Source organism: Sinocyclocheilus rhinocerous, unplaced genomic scaffold (assembly GCF_001515625.1).
Source record: "Sinocyclocheilus rhinocerous isolate Xijiao unplaced genomic scaffold, SAMN03320098_v1.1 scaffold472, whole genome shotgun sequence".
In the NCBI taxonomy this organism is placed as follows: Eukaryota; Metazoa; Chordata; class Actinopteri; order Cypriniformes; family Cyprinidae; genus Sinocyclocheilus; species Sinocyclocheilus rhinocerous.
Genome location: NW_015641089.1, coordinates 360,142 through 374,946, shown reverse-complemented (window position 1 = coordinate 374,946; position 14,805 = coordinate 360,142). Strand labels below are relative to the sequence as shown.

The 14,805-nt window shown below is 36.0% G+C and overlaps 1 protein-coding gene across 1 annotated transcript in view; it reads left to right on the top strand.

The window, feature by feature from the left end:
* Positions 1 to 14,805, top strand: part of LOC107754605 (piezo-type mechanosensitive ion channel component 2-like) — a 94,129-nt gene that overhangs the window by 57,501 nt on the left and 21,823 nt on the right. The window contains 12 exon segments of the mRNA XM_016571117.1: positions 901 to 1,061; positions 1,136 to 1,312; positions 1,478 to 1,603; positions 2,483 to 2,683; positions 3,164 to 3,368; positions 4,616 to 4,717; positions 6,143 to 6,308; positions 8,679 to 8,922; positions 9,718 to 9,820; positions 10,084 to 10,228; positions 11,816 to 11,905; positions 14,159 to 14,166. Of these exon segments, the coding sequence (XP_016426603.1) occupies positions 901 to 1,061; positions 1,136 to 1,312; positions 1,478 to 1,603; positions 2,483 to 2,683; positions 3,164 to 3,368; positions 4,616 to 4,717; positions 6,143 to 6,308; positions 8,679 to 8,922; positions 9,718 to 9,820; positions 10,084 to 10,228; positions 11,816 to 11,905; positions 14,159 to 14,166 (1,728 nt within the window).

The following is a 14,805-nucleotide window of genomic DNA, read 5'->3' as shown; positions in this document are numbered from 1 at the left end:
TTTAAAAAATGTAAAATTACAACTAATTAGTATTTGGGGTGAACGTAATTAGTCTTTTAATATGTCATAAATTGATATTTGTTGTAAATATTCCTGACAGGATTGTTACACTGAATGACATTTTAGTGGGTCTCTTCTGTAAATCAGGGGAAAATGTATGATATTTATTTTTTGCTCAGTAAAAAAAAATTGCAATTAAATTAAAAAGAAAACTTTTTCATTTTTGGGGGGGGAAAAACAACAACAATTTAAAGCAGTATTACACTTATTGTTTTTATGCTTAAACCCTTTTTTTGTCTTTGACCCATGCATATATATTTATATGTTTATTTACTTAATGATTTCAGGCTCCTATGAAAATAACATTGGACACTTTAAAAAAAAATTTAAATTAAGACAATCAATACCGGACTAATAACCCTTTCATTGCCATAAAAGTGAAATTACTGAACCTCATTTCAAAGAAAAAATCTTACTTAGAGGCTTATAGGTGTGTGCATATACAGTATATATACAGTATATATATATATAAATGATTTTTTTTTTGTTTGTTTGTTTGTTTGTTTTTTTGTGTGTGTGTGTGTGTGTTTTACACCAAGCATATACAATATACAATATAAAACATTGTTAATCCAGTAAAGGTTGCATTACATTCAATTGATTTCAAATCCTCTGAAGCATGAAACTATTGGATAGTTCTGCAGTTCACATTTTTCTTCATTTTTTAAATGCATTTATATGTGTCTGTTCAACGTTAAAGTACTTAGTGACTTTACTGTATTTTGTCTCAGATACAGTCTGTTTAGTATTTTGGTCTTAGATTGTGTCTCTTGTGTTCATAACATGTAAACCAAAGAAATCAAGCTTCAGGTGTCAGATCTCTCCTCACTTCTGTTTCAGACCTTAAGAATAAATGGCATTTGGTGGTGGACCGGCTCACGGTCCTTTTCCTCAAGTTCCTGGAGTACTTCCATAAGCTGAAGCTCTTCATCTGGTGGCTGCTGGAGATGCACATCATCAAGATCGTGTCCACTTACATCATCCTGCTGTCTGTGAAAGAGGTAGAAGCTCACACTTGAGGTTATGGGTACAGTAATCTGAAGGTGTTTCTGTTTCTCACGTGTGTCTCTTGCAGGTCTCGCTCCTGAACTATGTGTTTTTGATCTCATGGGCGTTTGCGCTGCCGTATAAGCAGTTTCGAGTTCTCGCTTCTAGCGTTTGCACCATGTGGACGTGTGTCATCATCATCTGCAAGTTGTTTTATCAGCTAGAGACCATCGAACCCAGCAACTACTCAAGTATTTGTACTATGGTGGGTTTCTTTACTCGTCAAATGAGTTTGTCGTTATTCAGATGGGATTCGTTTACATTTAATGAAAAACGCTTGTCATTTCAAGCCCATCAGATTTCTTGAAATTTCTTGAAATAGCAGATTTGCTGGTTCTTGTGTTTAATCATGTGATTGTGGTCTCTGTAGCCATCCAACTACACAGAAGAGCAAATTATGGACATGAATCATTCTCTACTGTACCGGAAGCCCGTGGATCCTGCAAACTGGGTCGGCCTGGAGAAGTTTGAAGAACCTGTACTGCCCAACCTGAGGGTGAGGAGACATGATCGATATTTTCTGGGAAATATGAGTTTTTTTAATAATGTATGGCACCAAACTAGCATCTACTGAGTGCCAACTTCATGTTTTATGCTAAATGTGCAACCTATTATTATTATGCCTACAAGTATACCTATTATTACCTATTATGCCCTATTATAATTTTTAATACAGTCTAAGATTATATAAATTTAAAGCTGCATTCCGTAACTTTTTTTTTTGGTTAAAAATTATACAAAATCAGTTATTGAGCAAGTACATAACCGATCAGTGTTCAAATCTCCTTACCTTAGCCCGATTCACAACGGTAAGCTTGTAATAATGTTTTCCAATTTGAGTGGTTCGAGTCATTCGTCTTTGCATCATTAATCACCACTGGTAGCACAATTTATTGTAAATTTTTTTCAGTTGATCTGAACAAAACTGCCAGACATGTTACTTGTTCAGATGACATTTTTCGGTGAAACTTCTTATTTTGGACATACTTCCAAGACATACTGTAGTATCTGTAATTCTGAAGTACAGTGAATATCCACACTGGTTTGTTGACTGACAGCCCACACATGTCTCAAACAGAGATGGCGACAAAGAGGCAAAATGACAGACTGCAGCTTTAATGTTTATTGCTAGAAAATCACACAAATCAGGGATTTAGTTGTAGTTAATCATCCCATATTTTAGTAACAAGTTGGTACAATTGGCAAATACAGTAAATATAAAACAAATCCAAAAGCACATGTATTATTTAATGTATCCTCTTGAGGTGGACAGTCTTTCTTTTCTGAATGAAGCATTTCATTGATGAAGTGATTGACTTTCTGATGTACAGAGCTCATTTACATTCATCTTCTCGCTCTTCTCTTTCTTTCTCAGAATAACTTGTTGATGTTGGCCATCTTGGCGTTTGAAGTCACCATTTACAGACATCAGGAGTTTTTCCGTCTGAGAAACAAACTCTCTCCCCCTCCCTCTCGGACCATCTTTCATGAGATCACCCGGCAACACCTTGACAACAGCATCATCAACTGCGCCAAATACTTCATCAACTACTTCTTCTACAAGTTTGGTTTAGAGGTGCATTTCATTTCTATCTATCTATCTATCTATCGGGGAAGTCGTGGCCTAATGGTTAGAGAGTCGGACTCGTAACCCAAAGGTTGCGTTAGGGTTAGGTTAGGGTTAGGGTTGAATGTACAGCGCTCTCTCCCACCTTCAATACCATGACTGAGGTGCCCTTGAGCAGGGCACCGAACCCCCAAATGCTCCCCGGGCAGCAAAAAAATGGCTGCCCACTGCTCCGGGTGTGTGTTCACGGTGTGTGTGTGTGTTCACTGCTGTGTGTGTGCACTTTGGATGGGATAAATGCAGAGCACTAATTCCAAGTATGGGTCACCGTACTTGGCCACATGTCACGTCACTTTCACTTTCACTATCTATCTATCTATCTATCTATCTATCTATCGATCGTTCGTTCGTTCGTTCGTTTGTTCGTTCTATCATTCTATCAATCTCTTTATTGTTCAATTGTTCTATCTTGTTCCTGTGTGGCGTCAGGTGTGTTTCCTGTTGGCGATCAATGTGATGGGTCAGCGGATGGATTTCTACTCCATGCTGCACGGTTTGGCTCTGGCTGTGGTGATGTACAGACGCCGGAGGAAAGCCATCGCTGAGATCTGGCCCAAATACTGCTGCTTCCTGGCCTGCATGATCACCTTCCAGTATTTCATCTGCATTGGAATCCCACCGGCTGCTTGTAAAGGTGTGTTACTTTATGCCTTTTCACATGTCTTACTTATTAATCACAGATTCCCATTTTCTCAGTGATATTGATGCTGAAACTTGAGTAAAAAGTACTCAAAAATGTTGAAAGTGTCATGTGGACACACACCCGGAGCAGTGGCCAGCCATTTGTGCTGCAGAGCTTGGGTAGCAATTGCTCAAAGGCACCTCAGTCGTGGGAATTGAAGGTGGATTGAAGGTGTTCATTCACTCATCCCCCACCGATATTTCCTGCCGGTACTGAGAATCGAACTTGCGACCTTCTATTAGGCCACAGCTAGCAGCTGAAATGGGTACTGCAGTCCAAATTCAAAATATTGGAGAAAGTCTTTTCTCCTGCTCCCTCCTCCTCAGACCTGACGCTCACTCGGGTTGCCAGAACATGCAACAGGAACGAAGCACGAGTGACAACAGAAGATGATGAGTCTTGCACTGTAAGCTGATAATGTTAATTTATCCGCCTCTTAATATGCCTCTGGACATAGAGCTTTTTATTTGGATGCTGAGGCTTTTTGGGTCGGGTAGAGTTAGCAATCTCTGACCCAGTTCATTTGCTGGCTTCCATGGCTGTGTTTTCCGCCAACTGGCAACCCGGGGTTTCAAAATACTATTGGGTAAAATGGCAGTGGGCAGAATTTTTGGAGAAACATATGTGAACGTAGCATGTTTCCTTAATATCTGCCAATATATTATGGTATTTTATGCTTTAGTACAGTCAGAAAACATACAGCACCTTTATGGTAGGTTGAAGACAAGTGATATACAATTAAAACATACAATATTGACTTCTAAAGCCACTTTTTGTCATATTGACTTCTACAGAAACACATCTTATAACCTCAGAGTTCATAAAAAGTCTTAAAGGGTTTATACATGCTATTTTTTATGGATTTTTTGGTTTAAATTATATGCTTGCTTACAGAACCATATTGTTGATCAGCTAGACTAAATAAAATTGTAAAAGTAAAAAGTATAGTTTTTTCTATATGAGCATGCAAATACATGTACAAGACTTGGATATGTGTGACATCATTGTGCAGTGACAGATCATGTGAAGCACATCTGACTTTGAAAAATAGTACTTGAACATTCTGATTGAAACGTCTGTGGAGCGACTGAAATGCAAGAATATTTACTTCTGGGATATCATAACATCTGTATGTTTGTATGAGTTTTGCATTTTTCCAGTGATCTAGAATGTTTATTTCTCTAAGCTTGTCTTTCTAGATTATCCCTGGAGGTTTTCTGAATCCATGATGGATTCTGACATCATTAAATGGCTTTTCCTTCCTGATTTCCACACTCAGCCCAACTCCTTGTTCCTCGTCTGTGAGTTCTTCCTCAGAAATATTCAGCATTGCTTATATGTGTTGCCATTTAACATTAGAGGTTGTTCTGCTCAGCAGGAGATGTGAACATGAAACGGCGGTCAAACTTAATCAGTCCTCTTAGACTTGCAGGGTCAGACTTTTGACGGTCTGGTCCATTTCGGTCCAGGTGTTTCTGACCCACATGCAAACTGACCGACCACATTTCTATTTTTTAACGTGACGTTTAGAGAGCGGGTAAATATGAAATCCATGATACCACAATAACAGACCGCAGGGAATCACAGTGTCAGTCTCTGACATACAAGATACGAATGTACATATGTCTGTCTAAAAGTATTAAATTAAGTCGTTTTTTGATAGTTTATTAAATAATTACAATATTTTATTTATTATGGTTTAAATTTTTTTATTTTTGTTCTATTTTATTTTTGAACCATAATACAGAAAATTATTTGAACTGCCACAATCAATACATTATCTTAGGAGTTATTTTATTTTATGTCATGTCATGTCTAAAAGTAATAAATAATGTCTTTTTCAGTTAGTTTATTAAAGGCGTCACATGATGCGATTTCAAGTTTTCCTTTCTCTTTGGAGTGTTACAAGCTCTTGGTGCATAAAGAAGATCTGGTTCTGACTCACAGACTGTAAGTACGTTTTTTATATTTAAAGGATTTGCCACTGATGATTCAAACGCGAGTTTTGAGCAGTGTAGAGTAGCGCTTGTAGTTTGTCATTTCTCCGATCACAAATGCAGACATGGTTTTTATGTTACGCTCCGGCCTGACAAGGCATCACAGTATGGTAAGAGGCGTAATATTTCCGTCACACGCTTGAGGTATTCGGCCAATCACAACGCACTGGATAGCTGGCCAATCAGAGCACACCTCGCTTTTCAGACCGATGAGCTTTGTAAAAATCGACGCGTTTCAGAAAGGCGGGGCATAGAGGAGAAACAATAATGTACAGTATGTGGAAAATAATGTGTTTTTTGAACTTTAAACCGCATAAACACATTTCATTACACCAAATACACAAAATAATGTTCTTTTTAGCAACATCATATGACCCCTTTAAATGATCACAATATTTTGTTGTGTTTTACATTGTTTTATTTTAGTTCTATTTTATTTTAGCCATAATGCAGAAAACACCTTGCACTGTAGAAGTCAACACAGGATATTGGATATAGGATATAAGAGTTATTAATTAAATTTAAAGCATTTTATTTTATTTTTTATAGTCTTTTTATGAATTGTGTGATGCCATCCAATCATTTATTTGTGCTCTGTATTTATCAGACGGTGAGTGACTGCCATCAGCGGTCAGTGGACATGCAAAAATACCATCAGCCCCTTTGTCCTCTATGTTGTCACTTAAATTGGTTTCCTCTCTCCTCTGCTCCTCTGTTTGTCTGATGTAGATGATTTCATGCTGCTGCTGTGTGCGTCGCTGCAGAGGCAGGTGTTTGAAGATGAAAACAAAGCGGCCGTTCGTCTGATGGCGGGAGATAACGTAGAGATCTGCCGAGACCTGGACGCGGCGTCGTTCAGCGTTCACAACCCCGTACCGGACTTCATTCACTGCAGGTACACACAACACATGCTTAACTTACAGCTTCATGCTTGAACACTGATATGTCATCAGAGAACTGTGGATTTTTAGCAGGTTAAAACTTGTGGAAAAACTACAATTGATTAATAATGTTTCAGTGGAGCAGTGGGGAATCTTGAAGCGAGTCTCAATTCAAAGCCAGTTAGATTAAAATAGATTAGATTATAAAAGTTGTATAATATAATAATTCATTAACAGCAACAACAACAATAATAATAATTATTTTTATTAAATTTTTAGGTGTTTTAGGCTAGCTTTTGTTTACCGAATAATCAGATGCAACTTTGCAAATTTCCTCTTTCAGACAGAAAAAAGAATAAAGGACAAATAAATCAAGAACATATGTACAGTAAGTACAGTATGTAAATAAGTAAATAACAATTTTTTCAGATATTGTTTTAATTGGAATAATCAAATGCAACTTAACTAATTAAAAAATTCTCCTTCAGACAGAATTTAAAATAAATAAAGGATAAATAAATCAAGTAAGTAAATAAATACATTTCAGATATTTCAATTAGACTGATCAAATGCAACTTGGATAAATAAATCAAGTTAAATAAATAAAGTAAATACATACTTTCCAATGTTGTTTTATTTGAAATAATCAAATGCAACATAGAAAATTAACTTTAAATAAACAAGTAAATATGTAAATATGTCTTATGAAACATTGTCACATCAGCAAACTCTGTCATCTCAGATCAGCAGTCTCTTTGAAAAAGCCCTTCTTCTGGTTGCTTTGTCGCTGCCTGCTGCCGTCAGTGTGAACGTCTCTGTATTTTCTGATGACTGAGGTTGAAGAGCAGTTTATTCAGGTCTTTGAATGTCAGTCACTCTACTGTACGTGATCCTCTTTCTCCCTCTCTTTCCAAGAATTTCCACGGATCATATTGCAGAAAGAAGGGAAAAATCCATAAGGCACCATCACACGCTCTCTTTCTCTCTCTGTCTGAGCTCTAACCCAATAAGTAGCTTTTAAGTACGGACTGATCTTTTTTCAACAAGGTGATTGATTTTAGGGTAGGAAGCTGCTGCTTGTTGTGGTACATCAATGCAGGTCCATATCACAACATCTCAGCTTTTCATCAGAGCTCTTAGCACAGGCCTGTGGCTAAACACAGCGTCCAGCCGTGAAGCCAGGAGGATGTACTTTAACCTTTGGAGTGGCGGGTGTAAAGTGCATTTCAAAGCATGTGCGAGCTTTTAGCGTGCAAGAAAATGAGCAGCGCATCCATATACATGTAAAGGAATCGCTCCGGGTATCAATCCGGTCATTATAATTATGCCTGTCAGGATGTCTGATACTATATAGGAAATGAAGCAGAACATTTAAATAAATGATGGCTGCATTCCCATTTGCATACTTCTGTTGTGCACTTAAAAATCAAGTGTGTCATTTTTTCACTGTTAAAATGTTTTCTTCTCTGCTAGTTTTATTTAACTAATTAACTTATTACAATATTTTATTAATGATGTTTTATATTCAATCATAATGCCGATAAATACTTAAACATTATACATTATTTTATATTTATATTTTTTATGTTTATATTTATATTTATTTAAAGGTGTCATATGACGTTGCTAAAAAAGAACGTGTATTTGTGTGTAATGAAACGTGTTTATGCGGTTTAGACCCTTTTGGGGTAGGGGTGTGTTTGTTTTGGTGATTTCAAATATCAACATTGTTTACCAGAAATCACTTACTCTGCCTTTAACCACTGATTTCTAGTTGTGTCCTCTTTTGGAAGACCAAACAAAGTAGTTTCGCTTTCATAACGAAACACAAAGCGACTCTAGACATGGCGGCGGCGGCAACAATACTACAGCGAGAATCAAAGTTACGCCTTCTTTCTTTGCGTGAACATTTGGGCGGTGTTATGCAAATCTTCCCACATAGTGATGTAAACATGTGGGGGCGTGTTTAAACGTGGCGCTTTAGGAGGGCGTGGACGAATCGTAACTTTTATAAAAAAAATATAACCCTCTTTGGGTTTGAGACTTTAGTCTTTGCAACTTTAGGGATCTTATCTATTCACAAACAGCTTGTAACACTCCAAAGAGAAAGGAAATCTTGAAATAGCATCATATGACCCCTTTAAAGTCTTTATTTTATGTGCTCTACATTTGCCGTATAATCATCATATAATATAATGTTTTAGTAACTGTTAAAATACTTTCTCCTCTGCTAGCTTTTTAATTAAGTAAAAATAGTTTATTCTGAATAACCGGCTATCAGCATCAGCTGAGAAATGTAGTGTCAGTGCATCCCGTTTGGAGAGATAATTAGACAGATGTCAGTTAAAGGTTGCTCTCATGTTAATGTTATTTCCTTCTCTCAGGTCGTACCTGGACATGCTGAAGGTGATCATGTTTAGCTACCTGTTCTGGTTCGTCCTGACCATCATCTTCATCACGGGCACAACTCGGATCAGCATCTTCTGCATGGGTTACCTGGTGGCGTGTTTTTACTTCCTGCTCTTCGGTGGCGATCTCTTGCTCAAGCCAATCAAAAAGATCCTCCGTTACTGGGATTTCCTCATAGCTTACAATGTTTTCGTCATCACAATGAAGAACGTGTTTGCTGTGAGTGTCCAATACCTTAAAGAAATGCATATATTTACAGTTTTCAGTTATTTATTTATTTATTTATTTATTTATTGTGTAGATAAATAAGAACATCCAAAGTCAGCATATTTTATTCTTTTTTAAAAAATTTTTTTTTACAGTATATACACTACATTTAGCATCTAATTATCATATGAAGTTTTAATATCGGTGAATAAAAAAAAATGACATCAGTGAAACATTTTTATTACATATTATATATTATTTTCTTTTGTTTAAACATGAATCATGCTTTAAAGTTGACTGCGCTACATTTTGAAAGCAATAAGCATATTTGGAGGCAAATTTAAATATTTAAATATTAATCACGTCAGCTACCAAAAATCATGACTAATCATGATTTATTATTTTACATACTCAACAGGCACAGTAGAATTTAATTATCATATGAAGTAGTGTTTTATTAAAGTTGAATAAAATAAAAACATGACTTCAATGAAGAATCTTTGTTACATATTATTTAGTATTTAATAAACAAAATTACATCAATGAAATGTCTTTATTTTATTTTGTTAAAATGGGAATCAAATTCTTTAAAAATTTGAAAGCAAGAAACATATTTGGAGGCAAATTGCAGTGAATTAAATATTTAGGATTTATTGTGTTAACTATTAAAACTATTAAGATTAATCATGATTAATTATTTTAATCTCTTGAAGGGGCTAATAAATGCATAAGCAGAGAAAATGAGTGAAGCAATAAATTAAAAGATGAGTAAATAACATGCATTTTTTTTTCTTCATTTTTTCACAGATTTTGGCGTGTGGTTATATCAAGCATTTGGTAAAGAATAGCTGCTGGTTGGTTCAGCTGCTCAGTCTTTCCTGCACCATAAAAGAATACAAAGCTCTAGAAGGTAAGGAAGGGTTGCATTTCGCCAACATTCTGGTTTCTAATCTTTGTTATGTTATATACACATATTGTGAGCTGAAAAAAAGTAGGCAGCCTATTTGTGTGCTTTCAAAGACACCAAGAGCATCTGTCTTTCACAAAAAAAGGTGCTGCATTGCGATGAACCGAAGTGCTGTCCACAAACGATTTATTACAAATATATTTCAATATAAAAATATCTGATGGCTTTAAATGTTTTTCGTGTGTCTTCAGGCGTGTCCGTAAAAGGATGTGAAGTGCCGAAGGACGAGGCCGGAATCATCTGGGACAGCATCTGCTTCACGTTCCTCCTGCTGCAGAGACGCGTTTTCATGAGCTACTACTTCCTGCATGTGATCGCAGACATCCGCGCCGGACAGATTCTCGCATCTCGGTACCACATGTTTACATACATTTACACAGATTGGTTTTCATGTTTACTTTTAAAGGGGTCATCCGATGCTACATGCACTTTTACAAGTTGTTTGAACTGAAATGTGTGTTGGCAGTGTATGTACACAACCACACTATTCCTCTATGCCCCGCCTTTCTGAAACACGTAGATTTTTACAAAGCTCATCGGTCTGAAAAGCGAGGTGTGCTCTGATTGGCCAGCTATCCAGTGCGTTGTGATTGGCCGAATACCTCAAGCGTGTGACGGAAATGTTACGCTTCTACCATATTGTGATGCCCTGTCCGGTCTAGCAGAGCTCATTAACATTTAAAGGAAAATGCTACAAAACGGCTTGCTCTGAAAAGAGCTGTTTTTGACAGGGTAAAAAAGGTGTTTTTTACACTACCATTGAGAAATTTTAACCAAACTATGTTACAGACTTTTCATTAAGACCCTAAAGAATCATATCAACTTGTGATAAATGGGCATCCGATGACCCCTTTAAGTTTTTGTTTGAGGGATAATTTTATATGTGCAGTTTGAAGAACATTTCTATGGAAACTTATTTCTGCCGTGTCTTTTTATCTCACAATTCAGACTTTTTTCCTTATAATTCTGAGAAAAAATGTCAGAATTGGGAGATTAAAACCTTGCAATTGTGAGGAAAAAGGTTGGAATTGCCAGATGTTCTCCCAGAATTCTGATAAATAAAGTCATAATTGTGGAATGTAAATTCAGAATTACAAGATATAAACTCGCAATTGTGAGAAAAAGACATCAGAATTGTGAGATATAAACTGTTCTAAGAGAAGTATGAATTGTGAGATGTAAACAATTCTTAGAAAAATGTATGAAATGCGAGATGTAAACTCAGAATTCTTTGGTAAAAAAGTCAGAATTGCGAGAAAAAAAAGACAAAATTGCGAGATGTAAACTCAAAATTCGTAGAGAATAAAAAGGTAGAAATTATGAGATGTAACCTCAGAATTCTAAAGGAAAAAAGTCAGAAATTGGAAGTAAAAAAAATGCAACTTGCAAAAAACTTTTTAATATTTTTATTCCACAGTCCATACTTAAAAATCAAGTGTTCTTATATTTGAAATGTAAGGAAGCTTTTTTCTGCTAAGAACATAAATGTGTCATTTATAGAGTGTAGTAGAGTGAGTCTAAGGGTGCTTTCACACTAGCACTTTTGGTGCGCACCCGGGTTCGATTGACATCAGAGTTCGGTAGGTTTGGATGATGTGAACGCGGTCTTCCGAACTCGGGTGCGCACCCGCGAACCGTACCCGAGTCCGCTTAAAAAGGGTGGTCTGGGGTACGGTTCATGTGAACTCCGGTACGATTCGCTGCTGATGTGAACGCAATCGTACCAAAACACGGAAGTGAACCGCTATTAATGACGTATTATTTGATAAAAATGTGTGTTTGTGTGTGTTTCGCTCACTTTCTTGACGAGCTTGACTGACGTGGGGGAGGGGGGAGCAATCGAACTCGGGTTCGGACCAAGCAATCGAACCAAGTGTGAAAGCACCCTAAATGTCAGTCCAGTCCAGTATAGTTGAGTATTGTCTGTCTGTCTGTCAGAGGAGCAGAGCTGTTTCAGGCCAGCATTGTGAAGGCTGTGAGAGCTCGTCTGGAGGAGGAGAAGAGATCCATGGAGCAGCTGAAGAGACAGTGAGAAACATCCTTTCATTCATGTGCCGTGATCTTTGTGTTTGTCTTTAGTGTTTCTTGATTTCATGAGTTATGTGAAATAGTGTAGTGTAGTTTTTTTTTACTAACACTTTTTTACTCTTATAAAACCAAAGCAGCTCACATTGATTCTTATATTATATTATTATATGGTATAAATCTCTCTCTCTTTTCTACGACAGTGTTTCTAGAGGACTTTAATAAAGCAGAGTGATTCTCTACTGTACGTCTCCGTTCACCTGCTCATACACTCTTAAAAATGCTGGGTTGTTTCAACCCAACTTTGGGTCAAATATGGACAAACCCAACTTTTGGGTTAAAAATTTAATTTAAAATTTTAACCCAACAGCTGGGTTAGTCCATATTTGACCCAAAGTTGGGTTGAAACAACCCAGCATTTTTAAGAGTGTATGAGCAGGTGAACGGAGACGTACAGTAGAGAATCACTCTGCTTTATTAAAGTCCTCTAGAAACACTGTCGTAGAAAAGAGAGAGAGATTTATACCATATAATAATATAATATAAGAATCAATGTGAGCTGCTTTGGTTTTATAAGAGTAATTCATCCATAAATGAAAATGCTGTTTGTTTGTTTTTTTTTCTTCAATGGAATGTTTTAAGGAGTTATTTAGCAGAATGTTCACGGTGCTCTTTTTTGTGCAATGAAAGTCAATGTTTTATGTTTTTTTTTTTTACAAAATTAATACTTTTATTCAGAAAGGATGCATTAAATTGATCAAAAGTGACAGCAAAGACATTTATAATGTTACAAATGATTTCTATTTCAAATAAATGCTGCTACTTTGAACTTTCTATTCATCAAAGAATCCTGAAAAAAAAAAAAAAAAAGTATCATGGTTTCCGCAAAAATATGAAGCAGCACGACTATTTTCAACATTCTGAAAATTCAGCTTTGACATGACAGGAATAAATTATATTTTAAATTATATTCAAATAGAAAACAGTTCTTTTAAATTGTAATAATATTCCACAATTTTATACCGTTTTTACTATATTTTTATTCAAATAAATGAAGCCTCAGTAAGCAAGAGAGACTTCTTTCACAAACTTTAAAAACATCTTACCGACCCTGATCATTTGAACAGCGGAATAAACAGAATAATACGCAGATTACAAGGCAAAATAATTCTTCAGTGAGCTGGAAAACTTTGCCAAATCTACTTTCATAGTGTTCCAGGGGGAAGAATCGTTTGAGTTAAAAGAAGGTCAGTAAATGTTCATTTTTGGGTGAAATAACTTTATAAACGAGATGTTTATGATCCCTCTCTTTATCTCCTTATCAGAAAAGAAAGTGCTCAACAGAAAAGCATCAAAAAGCAAAAGAAATACCGTCAAACTCTACGGTGTGAAATGAGTGAGATGGTATTTACTTTGTCTTCTTTGATGAGCTGATCTCAGTTATCAGCGTGATACTGAAGCACATGAGATCTGACTTCACTGTAAACCTTCTTTAAACATCAATATCTGTTTTATATAGTGATTAGAACACTGACTATTAAGGAAAACCTGCCATGCACAAACATACTGTGGTGTTACCATGGTACAGTGATTGTATCAGACGGTAATACCATGGTACATGATTGAATATGGTTGCCATATTCATTTACTATGGTATTTACATGTACTGCAAAGAATACCATAGTATTATTATCATGATCCTGTCCAAAAAGCCATGGTATTACTGTGGTACCATGTCTGAAAACCATGGTATCACCATTGTAGGTTTTTTTTTTTAATGAGAGACACTAATCACTATAGAAAATGTGATCTTTTTTGGAGATTTTTAGGGCCGTAATTTGGTTTTGTAAATCTCAGGCTCTCAAATAAGTGCTGAAATGTTTTCCCAGCATCCTCCCTGTCCTCCCCCTCCATTGCAGCTCTTCTGTTCAAGGACACAAGGCAGTTTCCTTCTCCAAATCCTGTTTTGCCATGCGATTGTGAAACTGCAGACACAAAGGTGTTTCTGAGCTGTCAGATAACAAACTAACCCAACTAGAGATACAAAATGAGTGTAGTTTTATTTTCATTTTGTTGTTTTCGTTTTTTGATAATTGCTGTTTTATTGAAATACTGTGGTATAAAAAAAGCATAAAATGGGAAATGCACGATTTAATCTTCTACAGTTTTATTGTTTGTTTGTTGTGGTACTGCTTTAGAAATCTGTTATGCCTTATGAACTTAGTTTAACTGTATGTTTTTTTTTTTTTGATTTAGAGATTCAGGTAAGTTTGGTCACAAGATTCATTGGGATTTTCTCAGGTGCTGTGTAGGGATGTGCAAAAACTTTCAAAATGTTTTCAGCCTTCATTTTAGTTATATATGTGACCCTGGACCACAAAACCAGTCTTAAGTGTCAATATTTCGAAATTGAGATTTATACATCATCTGAAAGTTGAATAAATAAGCTTTCCATTGCTGTATGGTTTGTTAGGATCGGACAATATTTGGCCGAGATACAACTATTTGAAAATCTGGAATCTGAGGGTGCAAAAAAATCTAAATATTGAGAAAATCGCCTTTAAAGTTGTCCAAAAGATACAATTATTTGAAAATCTGGAATCTGAGGGTGCAAATATATCTAAATATTGAGAAAATCGCCTTTAGAGTTGTCCAAATGAAGTTCTTAGCAATGCATATTACTAATCAAAAATGAAGTTTTGATATATTTACGGAAGGAAATTTACAAAATATCTTCATGGAACATGATCTTTACTTAATATCCTAATGATTTTTGGCATAAAAGAAAAATCTATAATTTTGGCCCATACAATGTATTTTTGACTATTGCTACAAATATACCCCAGCGACTTAAGACTGCTTTTGTGCTCCAGGGACACATATATGAATAATCAAAAACGTGT